We start from the raw sequence: 18,452 nt of genomic DNA, 5'->3' as shown, positions 1-18,452 counted from the left end.
CAATACTAATATTAGAGTCATTCCATACATCGTCCCTTCTTTCTCAGCAACTAATGCTGGTGCCATAAAGGCTCTGCTACTTTTCATATCTGTCAATGCATTAATGAGGCACATTGGCCCCATTACACTCTAGGCTGCCTGCCTCTCAGGGGAACAAGGGCAACAGGGAGAGACCAGGCCTGCCGATGATTGCTCTGTTCTCCACAGAGCATAGCTTCCCTTTAATCATCTCCCTTTTTCAAACTTCTCCTGTCGTAGCCTTGGGCAAATCACAAGCACAAACTCACCACTGTTTCATCAATATTTTCATCATTTTTCTTCACCATGGGGTCATTGTGTGATAAATTTTGCTCACCATGATAAACCATATTGCCTAACTGTGTTACCATGGGACTGAGTAAATGGTTTAAGGCAATATTATGTAAAACGGCCCATTGAATATGACCCACAGTACATAAATACAACATGAGCTACAACAACATACAGCAATTTGTCATTTGTAAGAGAAAGGACTTGATCATATTGTGTCAAATATGGACAAAAATCCAATTTGTACCAGGCTAGGTTGGGCTCTAGCACTATCTTTGGAATTACACTATATATATATATATATATATATATATATATATATATATATATATATATATATATATATATATATATATATATATATATATATAGTGTGTTTTTTTCTTTATTTATTTATTGCTCAACTGCTCAAACCTGATCAAGGATGCCAGTGTTGTAGGATTGTGTCTCCTAACGACACAGATTCTGCTATTTTTGGAACCATTTTTTCTTTTTTGTGTTTTTTTCACCGTCACATTAAATTAAAGGCATGATGAATTCACTCTCCTACAACAGTTATGAAAACTATAAGTTGAAAATAAAGTTATGCCTCCAGGGTGTCACGGACAGAAATGAGCGATTTTGCTCAGTATTCAACTCTCTCTCACTGAAGTGTGGTATCAAAGCTAAATTTGACAACATAGACAGTATGGCAGCAAATCAGATATAATGTACTGTGCTGTTTCATCCACACACTGTGCAGGATTGGGTTTAGGAAGCAGTTTTAAATCTTAATGTATGTGTAACACCGATAAGTGATAAATATGCATTACTTTTGTTTATTGCTTCAATAGTATCTTCTCCTTAGTTTGTGCCAGTTACACCATTAAGATGGATCTCACAGCATTTCTGCTCCTGTGTGAAACCCAGGCTGCAGAATCAAAACAAATGCAAAGTAATAACCAGTTTTGAATAGCAATAGAATTTCACTTTATGTCAAGTACCTATTTCCAGACACCAGCATAATAACAATCTCGCAGTGTTGTCACTGACAGTGCTGTCACCAGGAGATGTAAGAAAGATATATGCACTGCCCCGGCTGTGGCTTTGTTAAGATGTGATGTAAAATTATACTGTAATATTCTGCTGTGGTATATTTATGCTGGGATGTAATCAGTTGTAATCAAGGGAAATAAGGAGGGTGGTTTCAGCTGAGAGTTGAGGAAAAGTGCAAGGGCCAGGATAATGCTTAAAAAAGAGTTTATTATGAACACATTGTATGTAGCCTGGCGGTGGAGGACAGGAAGCAGCGCTGCACTGTCATATCAAACCTCGTTTAGTTTGCAAGTGGTTTGTGTGCTGTTTCCTAACCATGATTTGCTTTTCCATTCGCATCTGTGTGAGTACTGCAACACAAACAGCTGAGCGATGTCTTTCTAGTCTCATCTATTGTGAAGTCACAGAGGGGAAACATATTTGCTTTTGCCCTCTGTTGATGGATATTGATTGGATGAAGGCAGCCCACATCTATATGCGCTCTGGTAGTTACCTGCTCTAAGCAACACAGCCAATCACCTTTTGCCCAGTTTTCAGACAAGGGCAAAGGAGACAAAGTGGAGGCAACTGCCACTCAAAACATTATCACAGAGGTCATTTACTTGTTATGCTTTGGGCTAGCCAATATTATTTCTACACTACTGATTTTTTTAATATGCTAAAAGTGCTTTCGAGCCAGATGGCAGGTCTTGGTTGAGAGAATCTGCTGTTTATGGATAGACCTGAACCAATGAGGAAGGCTTTATGACGTGTTAGACACCAAGATTAAATAGCCGTGTCCGGGGACATACACCCACGGGGCCTCAGCCCACTGATACTCGACACTGTGGCAGTTGATCTGTTGGCTACGTTACCGCCCGGTGCCCCCAGACACAGACAGGAGGGTGTATTAGCATTTTAAGATTGGCTCAGTCAACAATATAACTCCAACAAGAATGTGATGAAGATGCAGAATTATTCTTACTGTGGCCTTCCTGCCAGTGAGAAACTATTCAGTCCGTCCCCAAAGTGGTCACTGGTCAGGGAGAGACTTAAGGCATGGCCAAGGTCTCGGCATGAGCAGAAGTGACTCGCTGACCTCTGTAATTGAGATGCAGGAAGAATACTGCATTCGTATCAAATGAAAAACTATTTTAACGCAGACAGGAGGAGCAGTTGCCAGGGAAAATAAGTTGATCGAGGAGTTGTCTGCTCCTTGTGGTTTCGTGGCAAGACCTGCTGCCGAGTCTATGATTAGATTGAGCGTGCACTAATTTAGCTCAGACTCGCACCAGAGAGATATGCTCTGTGTCAAGCAGCGATTACATCCCCAGATAGGTGCTTGAAAAATGATAATTGTTAAGTTAACAAGATAGAGGTGTTTTAACGGTCGGGAACAGAATGCCCAATAAGCTTGCTTTTATTGCTTGTGCGAGAGAGAGAAAGGGAGATTTAGCAGCTGACAGAACAGCCAGGGGAGACACTGAACACTGTAGCTCAGCATTGGCAGCGCTGCGAGCATGAGTTGTGTGTGCTTTTGAGAGTAAAAGTTAAAGAGATAGTCTAGCCACATACTTCCTTTTTTTTTTTTTTTTTTTTTTTATTGAAAGGCAGATAGCACGTCCGGGCATTATCCCACAGCCAGATAAGAGCTCAGGCCCCTGGCATTGTGCTGTTGCCAGGAGTGTGACTACAGCTTCAAAGCCTGTGACACGTCAGCTTTTGATCTGAGAATAGGCAGGGGCATCTGAAAAACCACTGGTCAAAGTACAGATCACTCACATTTGTATGCTGAGCTGAAAGGTGGCACGCAGCTGCCACCCTGTTTCTGTGCATGCAGAAAAGCCCATGACCTGCCTCAGCTGCATGCACACAAAAACCAGACAGATGATAAATATTGGAAGAAATACTCTGAGTGTCTGTAAACACACAGATGTTAAGCCTGCTAACGACATTATCTCATTGACTGCACACTGCTGTTTTTGAAAATATTTATTCTCCGTAAACATTTCGTCATGTATGCTTATCCAAGCAAGGCAGTTACCTTAAACAGGGAGTAAACATTGTACTGTATACCCAGTATGTTTGCTTAGATTTCATTTTTAATCATGGCAAGCTCAGCTATGTGAGCTGTAATACATTACAGGCTACTTTTTAGTGCTGAATTAATCTCCTGTATTGTGGTTTAGTGCTGCTCAGTAAACTTCCTGTTTTCCCATTCCTGAGGAAACAAGAAGGAGATGTGAAAGGACAGAACATTTGATTAAATAACAAATTAAATACATATTTATGAAACCTTCAGCATTTATCTTAAGTGGCATAAACACTAGGAGAGGCTACAGTCATGCCCTACAATTCATTCAAATTTTGGTTCTCAAGATATTTAAAATGAAGACATGGTGAAAAGGCGGACGAGGACAGCTGTAAGAGCAGTCCAGAGATGACTGAGCATACGCTGTTTGTCACAGTGGAAAGAGGGAGGCCAGAGGCTTTATTCACAAAGCTCCTTAGAATAGGAGTCTGGTCTAAGAAACCTGCACTTTCACTGAGGATGGAGGTAACAGAGGGAAAGACCAAAAGGAAGATGAGGCGAGAGTCAAAGGGAAGAGGCAGAGAGAGCGAAAGAGAGAGAGAGAGAGAGAGAGAGAGAGAGAGAGAAACACAATGAAGTAATGTATGGTTCATGGCGGGGAGCAGGGAGATGGAGGGCAGAAGAGAAAGAAGTATGGCTGAGGAGGAAAGGAGAGAGCAGGCAAAACTACACCCTACTGCAGCTTCAGGTTTGAATTAGAGATTCTTAATTATGAATAATCTATCTGCTTCTTTAAGCTAAACTCCAGCATCTTTAAAGCACAAGTCTGCTGATATTCTGCTTCTCTGTTACTGTAATCAAATCCCAAAACCAACAATGAATTGACTCAACTAACAAGTAGTGTTTATGTAGCCAAAGCCTGACATAGCTTATTCTTTTGTACCACAGAGCTCTGTTGTTTAAAACACACATACACACACACACACACACACACACACACACACACAGACACACACACACACACACACACACACACACACACACACACACACACACACACACACACACATACTTGTACTTCCATCTTTGTGTGGACACCCATTGACATAATGCATTCCCTAGCCCCTTACCCTAACCTTAACCATCACAACTGAGTGCCTAACCCTGACCCTGACCTTAACCTAAACCTAATTCTAACCATAACTCTAAAACCAAGTCTTAACCCTCAAAATGTGATTTAAAGGTGTCTCAAAAAGTGAGGACCGGCCAAAATGCCCTCACTTTCCCAAAATGTCCTCACTCTGTTAGTAAAATACTTTTTTTGGTCCTTATTATGTAGCAAGTACAAGTACACACACAGACACACAGTTGAGCTACACCATTGCATTGGTTGACAGGCTTTTTGTTACAATAAACCTGGCCAGTGTAGTTTATTTTAAGTAAATTCCACATACACCACCCTGCTGCTGTAAATGCTCATTAGAGAACCAAATGTACCCAACACATACACTGTTTACTCCTGTTTGTGCCCAGCTGTTTCAGCCAACTGTTGAGCCTTTTTGAAAAAATAAATAAAAAAACAGCCTTATGCACGTAAGCCATTTATAAAGATTGGCATCTGATTTTTTTTCGAAGGTGTCTTCGGTATATTGTGGAAAGTGTGAGACTTATGAGAAGTAGTAGTGGTAGAAGTTTATAAGTTCTCCAGCTGATCACCTGAAACCCTTAGTCTAGCAGAACTAAGTCAAAGGTGACTGTTCATTCAGTTTTATAAAGAACATAAATAGATACAAACCTTTTCTAAGTGTCCTACAACCTGAATGACTGAGAACCTTCACTGTCTGCATTGTGAAGCAGAATATTCTATTCTAATTCTTTCTTGAGCATCTGAAGGCACACAGCGTCACTTAAGTGTAAGGAACATTATATACAGCATGCCTTGAAGAGACATAGAATATAGATGATGTGATGCATAAAACAGAATGAGAGCAAGGCCATGTAGAGTTCTGTCAGATGAACCTTTTTCACTGAGACCTAGGCAAAGTAGAAAACACTTAATTTTTCTATTCTTTCTTTCAGTGCAAAGCAGTATGTGGCACAACATTGAACTTTGATGTCACAAAACTGATAATAAAATCACAATATAATACAGCTATACATTTAATACATTCAGTGTGAAAACCAAAGCTTCTTTTTTCTGCAAAGCTTTAATTCCGCCTATGAAACTATAACACCATAAAAAGTTCAACAACACTGTATTGCAAATGTTTTGTTTGGCAAAAAAACAAAACAATCTATTAAATGTCTGTTTGCTACTTATAAATGCTAAATAAGGAGACTTCAAATAAATTGTTTTTCAGCTTTCTGGCAATACATTTTTCAGATAGTTTATTGGGCTTATAAATGTTTTATTATGTTGAAGAAATATACTATTATCATCCATTAAAGGAACACTGGATCTTTTCCTTCATCTGAACAATTAAAAATCACCAAATCTGAAGAAACTTTTTTTTTTTTTTTTTGGCCAATGATGAGCACAGTCATGTGCCAAGTGTAAGTGTGTGTGAGAATATGTCTACGTGTTGGGAGAAAAAGAAAACAAAAAGTGTTGTCTTTTTCCTGCATTTGTAATTCTTTATTATGTTGGATATGGTTTATCTTTTGTTGAAGCTTACATGTTATTAAAGTCCTTTGAAGGAAAAATTACAATATAATGATCCTGGCTTACACATCCAGTGAGTAAATGCTTCTATCAACGGCCTTGTTAGCTTTCATGACTCAACCATAGGTAACACACACTAATAGGAATCAGAGTAACTATCACACATAATGATATGTGTCATCTGCTATTATCTCAGTGAAAACAAATAGTGATGTGAGGCGGTGGGGGGTGTTTTTTTTTGGGTTTTTTTTGTCTGTGATCCTCATTGTGCTTTTTAATGAGAATATCAAACCCTGCCAGTAATAGGCAGTTGATTGTAATGTGGATCTTGACTGCACAGACACACACTAATTGCTTCCTCACACACCATCATCATCATCATCATCATCACTGGACTGATACTGTAAAATGCTTTTCCTGTATGTCCTTCCCACAACTGTTTCTGTGGCAAGTACTGGTTCTCCGTAAGTTTCACGTTAACATGAAGTTCGATGTGAGAGAAACATCATTAAATTATTAGTTTCCATTTCAAATGTATGTCTCATGTTCATTTCCTGTGCTGTTGCTTTCATCTCCCCCTTTCTCAAAGACATAGTGCCATCTAGTGTGCACTGCAGCTGGTTGCATGCCAGGGTTGCTTGTTGCAGTCATATTATTTATTCATGGGCAATGCGCAATGAAGTGAGACTTTTTCCCAGAGGCACATTTATTATTGTGTGGAAAGGTCTTTTAACACTTCCTCTTCTTTGCTCTTTTAAGTGTCAGACATTTGAGGTATTTTAGGTTTTATCGAGTACTTTTATTTTATTCCCAGTGGATGTCTTCAAGTGTTCTGTCTCAAGAGGGACTTTAATACAAATGCCAAGACTGTTTGTTTGTTGTGGTTGGTTAGAAAAACATTCAACGTTCATTCCCTCTTATGATGGATGTATAGCTGCGGACAGCTTTATGTGTCAATAATACACGTTTTAGAATATTAAAGACATTATCCATCATCTCAAGTATTTGTTATGTGCTAAAAGAATGTGTGAGCTGTTTATCTATTTTAAGACACATGAAACATGGCAGTGCCATGTTTAATGGAGGTGCTTATTCAATCTTTATTTTATGAAAATGTAAGTTTGGCATTCCCAGTGTAATTTTTTACTGGCAGATGCTGGGAAAAACTGTGAATCTCTCACTAAACTTAATGTGTGAGGTTTAGTCAAACATTGCCACTCAATCTCTTGCATTGAGTACAGCCTTGACCCTCTGGGCAGTATCAGAGCTGCTGAAGTGCTTTGGCATCAGTGTGACAGGATTAACACATCAAAAGCAGTGTCGGGGCCTACAGCAGCGTCACACAGTCAGTACAGCACCTTTCATGTTCTGCTCAGGTTCACTACAATTTCACGTAAGCCAACAGCAAGTCAGACGGAAAAAGATAATGGGCCAACCTGCTGCTATCAGGCTTTCCCTCAGCTTCAGTGAAATATGTCAAATTCTGTGTGTTTGATGAAAGATTGGAGTTCAACAGGCTCAAGTCAGGAAACGATATCTGACTGTGTCACATGGCCGGGATGCAAAGGATCATTTAAGTCTGACATTCAGGCTGAAATTATTGCTGCAAGCCTGCGTGGTCTCACTTTTCATGATGCAAACCTTCAATAGTCAACATGAAAGGAAAATTTTATCCAAATTTTTTATTTATTTGTTGTTTTTTTTTTTTTTTTTGGAAGTCAGGGGTTAAGATGTCTCAGGAATCAGAGATAAGGTCTCAAGATAAGATAAAATAAGATCCAATGTAGTAATAGGTGAGGGTGGGGCAGTTTTATAATGAATTTACAAATGAGCTGCATCATGACAAACAGGTTTTAAAGAAGACTAAAGCTCAGTTAGGACATAGGTATCTGGACTGAAATGCTAAATTTAAACCATACCATTTTTCATACACTGTATATCAGAAACGACAGTGTCTGTATTTTCTTTTACAAAGATATATGGGAATGACTGATACTGTTGTGAGGCTTTTAGGACTACAGGAACTTATAATTAAGGCAATGGTCATATTGTGCATCTTTTGTTATCTATTTTCTTGCTCAGAAGAAATAATGTCTTGAAAAGCAAACTCCAAACGTCTATCCAGTTTATATTTCACAATATATTTTTTTCTTTTCAGCAGCCATACAGAATTTACAGCATCAACAGTGACTTTAAGGCTTCAACTGCTACACTGGAACAGACTTGACTTGTTTATACAATTTTTTTTCTTTTTCCCCCCATGTAACGACCCCTGTCTTTGCTAAGGTGGTTGACATAAAAGAGAAACTGAAGCTGTCCAAGAAATTTTGGTCCAACCTGCCTGAGGCGATGTGCGTGGAGGACAGAGTGACCGCTGGAAATGCCAGTGATGAGGAGTGCTGGAATGGACACACCAAGGGCAGGTAAGGGGTGCCAGGGCCTGGGGCTAACGCAGGCTAGTACAAAAGGTTATTTAGAATTCCAAAGTCTGTTCAACTGGCATAATGTTAATCAGTCTAATCCTGGAATTAAGGACCAGATTATTTACTTTCACTGTCTTAAACTCCTTTTAAACTCAGAGCTTGGCATACTTTGACTGTGGTTCGTCAACTAAAGAAACGGGATGTGGTCTCTTAAATACTCAAGAGTTGTTCGTTGGTAACAACTGGTATTGTATCCGTCAGCTGCTGCTATCTTCAGTGACCAAAAAGAAAAATCAAATGTTGCCTCCTTGGAGATTTGCAAGGTCTGTGTTATCCTGAGTGACCAGGGCTTAGGGGAAACAAACACTGTTGTGTCAGATGATTTACAGAATGCCCTCACATGATATCCCACTGCTTATTTATCAACAAGAATGCAGGCAGCTGACGTGTTTTCCCAAGAGAAATAACTTGGATGTATGTCAGTACGTTACCCAACATGATTAGGTCAAATGCTCATTTTACCAAAACTGAGCAATTTTTAAGTGGTGCATGGGAATTAGACCCACATCTTAAAACAGCAAAATGTTTGTGTATGGACTTTAAACTTTGATTATGAGAATTCATTGCACATCAGACAGCTCAGATAATAGGGTTGTCTAGTGTCGTGAATATTGACAAATGGACAACAGCTTTCTTTTCCTTTTTACAAGCACCTTGTCAAATTTTTTTTTTATTTCATTTGTTGAATTTTTTTAACTAAAAGGTACTTCCCTGAAGTCCAAAAGGATGGATTGACCAACCAGGTGAATAACCCTGAGGTGGGCGTGGACATCACCCGCCCAGACACTTTCATCCGTCAGCAGATCATGGCTCTGAGGGTGATGACCAACAAGCTGAAAAATGCCTACAACGGCAATGATATCTACTTCCAAGATTCAAGTAAGCTATTGCCATGCAGACACACGTGACAACATGCAAGTGTTGTTTTTTTCCCCAGGCAGGAAATGTATTTTTAGTCGTACCTCCCTGCCCGACTTGGTCAAGTTCTTGTTTCAGCTTGTCACTCATATTGATAAGCTGTGTTTTGGAATGCTACCTGACTGTGATGCAGCAGAAATCAGCATCAATAAAGCCACAAGATGCACTGGAGGTGCAAATAAACTAAGACAGTGGTCTACAGTAAAAAGAAAAACAATGCCAGTAACCCCAGTCGTCATCAATGTATGTGAAGCACTGGTAAAGACAGTTAGGCAACATTTTAGAGGTAGCACATTAAGTGTATTCTCGCGTACAGACACAGACTGGTATTGTATGATAATTTTTTTCCCTCTTAAACCTCCACGAACTGGTTTTCTACAAATCCAGCAGATATAGTAGCAGTATTAAGGTTAATAATCTAGTCATTCTCTTTTTAGCTATGTTTTGGGTCAAGACCAACTCCTGAGAAAAATATCTGACTGAATGCTCCACTATATTCACCTAGTTGCTAATTGCCACTTGGTGGTGAGCAGGCAGTGCGCAGTAGAGTGTAGTGTAGTGTAGTGTAGTGTGTACAGCTGCATCTAGAAACCATGCTGGCTGTAAAACCAAAACAAGGAGCTAAAAGACACTAAAATGCTCCATAGAGCTAAAGGGAACTGCAGACTCAGGTGATAAATCTCTGTAGGTTCATTTAGAAGAAAAAACACTATTGCAGCTTTAACTTTAATGTGAAAAAATATATTGAAGTCTTAAAGTGACAGTTTGGGATTGTAAAGTCTGGTGGAATTGTTGATCAATGTTACTCTGCTATTTCAGTGATGTGCTCAGTCTGGCTTGTGTCTTGTTATGGTGTTGCAGGCGATGAAGGCAGTGGCTCAGGCAGTGGCAGCGGCTGCACAGAGGTCTGCCCCACAGACATGGACGGTGCCACTGCCACTGAAGCCCCAGTGGTGAAAGCCGACCGAAGCGGGCCTGTGGGTGACTCTGCCCCGCTCCACGCACCCTCTGTAGCCCTGCCAACCATGCTAGCCCTCTCAGCCCTGGCACTCCACCGACAATGGAGATAATGCTGGAGGAATGGGCCAAACATGGACAGCAGGGTTTTTTTTTTTTCCTTTTTTTGCAGTTTTTGTATTCAGGCAGATTGGAGCTACAGTCAAGCAGACAGTATTCAGGCTGCCAGCCTTGAGGCTAGAAGAGTCTGCTCTGAAAAAGAGAGCAGTCATGCATCATGATTTCCCACTTTCCCAAAGATCGTGCAGTGCCATCCTTAGACTTGATATTTTTTGGCATCACTTCACCATCTAACACTGATGCCGACCCAACTCAACAAACTCTGCTTCAGAGATTGAAAAAAAGTATTTCTTGCACATATGGCAGGTATTGATGTAGGTAATGTGGAAAAATATAACACGCACTTTGATTGTTTTGATTTTTTTAAATGCAAAAATTGTTTGTGTGTTGAAAAATGTTGAGAATGTGGTTATTTGATGCACCTAAAAGAGGCACAATAAGTTTCGTATATGTTTAATATTATATTTTAAAACTAAGACAAAGGATAATGATCTAAATGACATAAAATTTACGAACATGTAATTTCCATCTGAAGTTTTAATTGAATCCTGGTTCCATTGTTAGGCATTCATGTGCCAATGATTGATTTTTGAGAGAAGTGATTGAAAATTCATCACAAATGTTTTCATGCTTGTTTTTAAATCAAATGCAGCCATGTTTTACAATAATTTCAACCGTGGAACTTGGCAAGATTGTAGAATCACTTTATCATGTGTTGGTCATGGATCTGCTCTGCTCTTAGCTATCCATGAACCTGTCCAGCGGCTGCCTTGTGCTACAACTCACATTATGTTAAAAGGGATAAGATCAACATTTTTATATACTCATTTGCCTTGCAAAAAATTTATTATCTGCAAAATGTTCTCATATCATGCTGGTTTCTCAGGCTTGGCTTCAAGAATAGAGAGCCTGGACAGAATTATTATGGAGCAGTTATTGTCATACAGAGACGACATACAGTAGTGCCATCATGGTGATGCTGGTTCTGTAGCGTTGTGGGGTGTGTAAAATCAATTAATTAATGTCAGAGTGGGCTAAACAAATTATATTCCCCAAAAATATATAATGATTGATTAATAATATATTTCTGTTTTCTATAACTCCATTAAAGGAATGGTTACGCAGTGTGTTTCCATCTAACCACTCTAAAGCATTAGTGACCTGCGTGCACAGCCACTTAATAGGGAGATGAGAGATAAAGTATATTTAAATGGTTCTTAAACATACTCCTTTTAACGAAAGTCCTACACAGTCATCAAATGCATGACTATGCTTTGTGTAAATGGACATTGCACTATGAAAAGCACATCTCTCTAATACAGAATTACCATCACTGAAGGAGGTCTTGTGCAGCTGTAATCTCTGTATTAATTTACAGTAATTGGGGCCTATAAAAGTTTTCTGCCGCATCCTCAGAATAAGTATTTCTGCAAAAAAAAAAGGTTTGATAAATGCATATGTGATTTAATAGCCAAAGCTTATTCTGTAACGGCTGTAACAATTTAGATAAAATAGTCATTAAAATGTGCATTGTAGCAACAAAAGTAAAATACTGTCAGACAGTGTTAAAAAAGTCAAGTTGTAAATCACAAATTTTCTGAAAAAAAAAAATTATTACCAAAGTTATGTAAAAGGTGGGGGAATTATTAAGAGAAGAAGTAGCAAACACCACACAGTGAGTACTGGAAATGCAAAGAAAGGGTCCCTAAATTTATCTGCAAAGCTTGAATGGTTATGTCTGCAGCACAGACAGGCTTGAGGCCGACCACAGTCACCTGTGAAATGAGAATCTGTGGAGACTGGACAGGGCTGAATGCTTCAGTGAAGCTCCTCAGTAGAGCGTACTTACAGAGAATGTGAGAGGCCTGGCACTGCTGAGGGGGGCGGACAAAACCAGCCTGTTTGTACGTCCACTGTTCTCTGAGAGCCCGTCAGCTCCATAACCACCAGGCGAGCTAAGCTTACATATCCACAGAATTAGCCTGTGTTATACCCTTCGCAGTATATCAATGAATATTTGTTGAGCTTTTCTTTGTTGCATTTAAGTCGGCGTTTGCATCCACATTGCAAGGACAAAAATATAGAGAAAATCTGTCAAATGTGTCATTCAAAAGGATTCTTTATTACGAATATTGACCTTACAGGATGCCCTTTTTATGTTTTGTATCATTGAACTTTTAATGGTAATATTTTTGCAATAAAATAATGAAAATGGTTGTCTGGTCAGACAAATTATCTGAAAAATGGAATTACCAGGAAACGCTATAAGTCAGCATTTTTTACAATCAGTGCATTGCTGTATGAATTCAAATTGCGATGAGGTAAAGTCTGTTTGGAGTTTGAATATAATTTCAAACTAAGAGGGGATGAAGAACTAGATGAGCAAATATGCCTTACAGTTTTTCAGTGCAATTAAGATTATTGCATTTGTGTTTTGTTACTGTTCTTGGGAATAAATATTTATTAAAAACATTCCAATAGATTTGTATTTGTGGCGACTGTTAAAAAAGAAATTGTTAAAGGCACATATTATGGAAAGAAGTGACACTTTGGTAAACTGGCCAAAATTAGATGAGGTAAACATTTATTTTGATTGGTTTCACTTGAAACTTTTTTCAGTGGATAGTATGATTCACATTATTGTTCTTGTGTGAAATTAATCTTAATATCTAAAAAGTATAAATGCCATTTCATTCACACGATTAATATTTTCCTCTTGCTTCAGAGTTTGGCTCATAGAACATTGTAAGTTGTCTGCTCCATCTCTTAGGTAGGTATGAGCGCTGAAGTGCATTTCAGAACAACAGGTGAAATTTAGGCTTCCTCTGTGTACTTTCTATTTGTGAAGTCTGCTTTTATCAGAGGTTCAAAGCCACTGTTCCTTCGTTGACGCAGGTAGAGCACAAAGATAAGGAGAAGCACCAGGAGACCGATGAAGACTCCCCCCAGAGTGGAGCCCAGCACAAACACAGTGGGCCCTCCGTCTGCCTCTGTAAAGATGAAGTACAGGTGGAGATAAACATGGAAACCTATTTTTGCAGCAGAAAAACAACATTTAAATGTCATTCATTGTGTTAAAATGGGATGATTCAAATGTTTGCTCCCATATAACAAAGCGAGATTTGAAAAGCATCTGTGATTCAACATTACTCAGCTATGAATGCATGACTAATGACTTCTCAAGTAACTTTCAAGCCCACACTGGGGTTTGCAAAGCAAAAATTTCTAAATTTTCAAATTGAAAACACTACACTGCCCAGCAATAGGGGACGGTGCCATTAGCAAGCGTGCACTCTCAAGCTAAAAACCAAAAACGCAAAAGAAGGATGATTACAGTATTTTGTGCTAATCCATTCACAAGCCTTGAGTTCGTGCTGTATTTTTTCTATTTTCTGGTATATATATATAAAAAAATTGAACTTTTGTAGGACAGTAATCTACAGGCTGCCATCACTCAGCAGTCTGTCCCAGAGACCTGAACAGAAGAAGACTCAAATGAGAAGATGATACCTGTCTGTGCCTGTATGAAGCTACCACCAGCAGCCAGTTAGCCTCCAGGAATTCACTGCACCTGGCCAAGCAATAGTCATAAACCCCATAAAACCACTACCTATTGTTTTTACTCTTAGGCTTTTCTACAGATTACACAAATGAGATAAAAGTTTTGATTATTAAACTTTAGAGTTGCTATTCTAGCTCTTTCATCCTGTACCGGTCTTTACATTAAGCTAAGCTAACTGACTGCTGGCTATATCTTTGTATTCCTATGCAGAGATTGGAATAAATCTTTTCATCTAACTCTCAACAAGAATATCAAGATGTTCCAAATTCCCCAAATGTTAAGCTATTCTTTTAAACTCATTCTCATCATCAACACTCGCTCACCATCCAGGGCAATGGCATAGGAATATCCCAGCTGCTCCGATGTAACATAGATCTCCTCATTAGTGATCGGAGGGAAAAATGGAACCATGTTGTAGTCCCTGTTGTGACCAATGGGGGCCATCTCATCTGGGAAGGTGGCATTGGATGGAATAAACCTCCTCATCCACTCATCAAAAATGGCATCAGTGAAAGCATGGAGCACCTGCAAAGTAAACAACAAGAAACATTTAAATAACAGCGACTCGACTACATCATTTCAGTGTAAACCGTGAAATCAGACTCTGACCAGAAAGATGGGGTCGTTGGCTGCAGAGTGGGACAAAGAGCTGGTTCCATTGAGAAAGGAGTGGACGAGGTTGTGAAGGTTGCTGACTGATTCATCCAGCTCTCCATCTGGTTTATCATAACCTTCAAGAGCATTTCTGTGAGTTACAAAGCACAAGTTTTTTAAACTGCAGGTTTAAGAGGAATCTACAGGCATACATTTAAAATGATTATTAATGCTAAACAGTTGAATTATACCTAAAACTAAAGGAAGAGTTGGTGAAATAGGGAGGGCTGTCAAAGTCCCTGATTCCAAGGCAGCTTCTGACATCATTCATGGTAGGCAGAGTCGTGTTACTTTGCTCCATTATCCCCCTCTGAATGAAACCCTCACTCGTGCCGTTACAAAGAGTCACCAGGCGATTGTAGTCATCCAAACTGAGAGTGAAAATAATTCAAAGATGAAAATGCTTCACTGATTTGTACCATCGAAAACAGAAAAAATTTTCCCACAATTTTAGATTTTGTGCAGACCTGTTACACACCACCCCCCATCTGGAGAATCTGGACTGGTTACTGATGAGAGAGGGGTTGTCTGGGTTTCGGGCCCCCAGCAGGGAGTCAGTACACACATCACACTCACTCTGCCCGGTGGCAAAGTTCCAGTAAGGGATCGCAAAGTTCTCATTGCCGGTCAGTCTCTGCAGGGAACAAACACATTTCACTAATGTTAGTTTACATTAGTATCAGAAATCTTTATTTTGGTCAGAAACGTGGCTTTTTGACAGGCAGTAAACCGGTCCTGATTCCTGATTCATCCAGGAACTGTGATTTCATTCATTCAAGATTTATGCAGTTCATCGACTCTAAACTGAGGAAACCCTGATGTAAAAATACCATGTATTTAAAACTAGTACAGTTTAGGATTTAAAATTAACTGCAAAAGCAACTATTATATACAAAATAATAATACAATGAAAAGATGATGCCTATAAGTAACATATTTATTATGTAGGTCATATTCCCAACTAACCATTTCAGAACCTCTGTCCTGCCAAAAATAAATCGGTTGAATATCTTTTTTTTTTTCTAAGATTACACATACCTGTAGCTCTCTCTCCAAGCTCAGAAGGTGATACCTGTGCCAGGTGATGAATGCTGGACCTTTGTGTGAGAAATCGATGGCTTTGAATGGGCGGCCTGGACCTGCGGGGAAATGAAGTGTATGGTTAGCTCCTCTCTGTAGGATTACATGGAAATAATGTGCTCAACACACACTATATGTAAAATAAATATTAAAGTTTTTTAATTTCATTAGACGTGCAGTTGGTTTACAACAGTGATGTTTGTAAACACAGTAGAAACAGGTCCATATTTTCAATTGTAATCAGCTAAGACGCAGCACAAAATGTAGAGAGCATTTTTACGTAAAACTTAACAATTATGAATTTGAATATGTCACAAACTGGTAAAAAAAAAAAAAAAAAAAAATGATTTGGAGCTTAAATTTGCATAATATAATTAGAAAAAAAACCTACTCATATTATCTAGAAACATTTGGACCGATTTCCAAGGAAGACTATAAAGTGATAACCAGCAGAAAAAATAGGGGCTCTCCTATCTGAGCGTACTGTCTGACTTGTTCTAATGTTTTTATGTCAAGAAATGTGACCATGCTCCTGTACCAAGAAGAGTGTCTCGGACTGAGTAGTAATGTTGCCACACAAAGAAGTCATAGATGGAGATGTTGGCAAACTGTGGCTCAGTTCCATTCGGTCCCAGGAGTCCCAGCCAGTGCTGGGTGGCAATAATGTAGTCAGGGTGGATGGTGGTCTTAGCCAGCTCCAGAGCATTCAGGAACTCCAGGAGCTCTTCAGGGGTCAGGGAGTGGATGTTCTTCCGCACCACAGGAGCTTTCCTCTGGTCACAGTTTGGTCCGGTCCAGCCAAATTTACACTGGCCACAGTCATAACCTGCGAAGTTACCTGTAACACAGAGGGCAAACTAAACATCAAATTACAGGTGATTTTATTTTGATGTTTTTGAATTGGTGGAATCTACCTCTTCCTCAGCTGCTCACTGACTTAGTATCTTCATAAAATTTTACAGCACTCACCAATACATCTGCAAGTCTGGTTGAAGAATTTGGTCGGCCACCTCTCTCTGTCATCAACATTTCTCAGTCTGTACGGTCCTCCCCAGGGTTTGTTGTCGACTCGAACCGCAGAGCAGATTCCTCTCCCCGACAGAGAGCCGCACACATTGGCAGGATCTGAGCCCAGAGCAGGGCAGCACTGCTTGGACAGGATGCCCTCCACCGTGCAGCACACTCGAGGAAACTGAGCCTCTGCAGGCTCAGGCCAGAGAAGTAAACAAAGAAAACCAAGACCCAGGGCGTTCATCATATTTCACCTGTCTGTTTCCTCCCGGTGACTAATCAGTTTGTAGATCAACTTTCAGCAGTTACACAGTCAATTAGTTTCTCCAGAAGAGCGTAGAATCTCACTCTGCTATGGTCCCCCAGTGTGTATCTTCAAATTAGATCCAGTGATAGTTTTAACATCAGTGGAAACAACACTTAGACCCAAATCATGTTGTGTTCCAGCTGGTTACATGCACATTAAGACCGACTGTAATTTCTCTTCTTGCTTTTGTAGAGCTGAGTGGGGATTAGACCATTGGTCTTGTGATGATCACCTGACAGCAGAGCTGGACCAAGAGCTGGATGCTTGCCTTTACTGCCTGAAGGGACTACTAAGTGTTCCATAGCTTCTCTATACCAATAGACTAAACTGTGCCTGATTTAACTATTACTTAAAGTAAATCAGTAAAAAGATAAGGAAACAGGCAAACATCACATTTGTCTCAGACAGAGCAGATTTCTGTGCAAACATCTGATCAAATACAAAATAGAATATGTGTCAATGTGTGGGTAAAAAAAACATATAGAAATAATTCAGATGACAAAATAGAAACATTGTGATTTCACACTGTAAAGAAACGCACTGATTTCTTGTGTCATTCTGATCCAATATATATTACAATATTATTATTATAACAATATAATTTAGCTCTTGGCAACAGTGGCGAGGAAAAACTGTAGATCTGTTGTGTAAACTCTGATGAATCACTCTCATTCAGCCAGATGTTACAGTTTTCAGAATTGAATGAAAGAAATTAGTCTATTATCACAGTGGGTCTGTTCTGAGCTTCCTGTGGCAAGTGTTCAGCCCAGTCTCAGCTGACACCCTTTGCTGTGCATGTGAGGTGAGAAAAGCACAATCGTTGTAATTAAAGGCCTTAGGGTTCTAGTTTAAAACATTGTGTTCTTATCTTTTAAACACTAACAGCCCTGTAATGTGTTGTGTAATCTTTATTTCAAAAAAGTAGCAAAGTAAAAGTAGTTTGTTACACTTTGATTTTGCAGCTGGTAAAGGTGGGAGTAATTTTAATTAACAGAAGCTAATGCTGGGTAGTGTGTGAATTTCCCCCTGGGATCACTGAAGTCTTATTTTAACCTATAATATTACATCAATATTGTATTTTGCAAGATAAATCTGAATCTGCAAAGTAAACTAATGTTACATGAATATAGTGTAATATAGTGGAGTAAAAAGTACAGTATTTATCTCTGAACTGGTGTTTAGTAAAGTAGTAGTAAGGAAATACTCAGGCAAAGTACAAGTACCTCAGAAGTGTACTACAGTAAAGTCTTTAGTAAATGTACTTAGTTTGTTCCAAACTGTACTGTACCAAAAACACCCTGAAGGCAGAAGAGCCCTCCTGTTTTTACAACTGATCGCAAACT

The 18,452-nt window shown here is 39.3% G+C and overlaps 2 protein-coding genes across 2 annotated transcripts in view; one reads left to right on the top strand and one right to left on the bottom strand.

Annotated features, from left to right (window-relative positions):
• Nucleotides 1-12,967, top strand: part of LOC139619969 (glypican-6-like) — an 86,349-nt gene extending 73,382 nt beyond the window's left edge. Inside the window, exons 7-9 of the mRNA XM_071475054.1 lie at nucleotides 8,304-8,440; nucleotides 9,204-9,379; nucleotides 10,280-12,967. Coding sequence (XP_071331155.1) covers nucleotides 8,304-8,440; nucleotides 9,204-9,379; nucleotides 10,280-10,488 — 522 coding nt within the window. The 3' untranslated portion in view covers nucleotides 10,489-12,967. The remainder of the gene's footprint in view (nucleotides 1-8,303; nucleotides 8,441-9,203; nucleotides 9,380-10,279) is intronic.
• A 95-nt stretch (nucleotides 12,968-13,062) lies between these two features.
• On the bottom strand, nucleotides 13,063-17,271 carry dct (dopachrome tautomerase). The gene is made up of 8 exons (XM_071475066.1): nucleotides 16,761-17,271; nucleotides 16,330-16,629; nucleotides 15,750-15,850; nucleotides 15,179-15,345; nucleotides 14,903-15,082; nucleotides 14,667-14,802; nucleotides 14,381-14,582; nucleotides 13,063-13,485 (listed from the first exon to the last, which is right to left on the bottom strand). The coding sequence occupies exons 1-8, from the start codon at nucleotides 17,047-17,049 to the stop codon at nucleotides 13,310-13,312; spliced, it is 1,551 nt and encodes a 516-aa protein (XP_071331167.1). The 5' UTR covers nucleotides 17,050-17,271; the 3' UTR covers nucleotides 13,063-13,309.
• Nucleotides 17,272-18,452: the final 1,181 nt, after the last annotated feature.

This window comes from Trachinotus anak, unplaced genomic scaffold (assembly GCF_046630095.1).
Source record: "Trachinotus anak isolate AG129_WGS33_773 ecotype Australia unplaced genomic scaffold, CSIRO_AGI_Tana_v1 ptg000001l, whole genome shotgun sequence".
NCBI classification, from domain to species: Eukaryota; Metazoa; Chordata; class Actinopteri; order Carangiformes; family Carangidae; genus Trachinotus; species Trachinotus anak.
The sequence above is the reverse complement of the archived record's forward strand: the minus strand, read 5'-3'. Positions and strand labels throughout refer to the sequence as shown.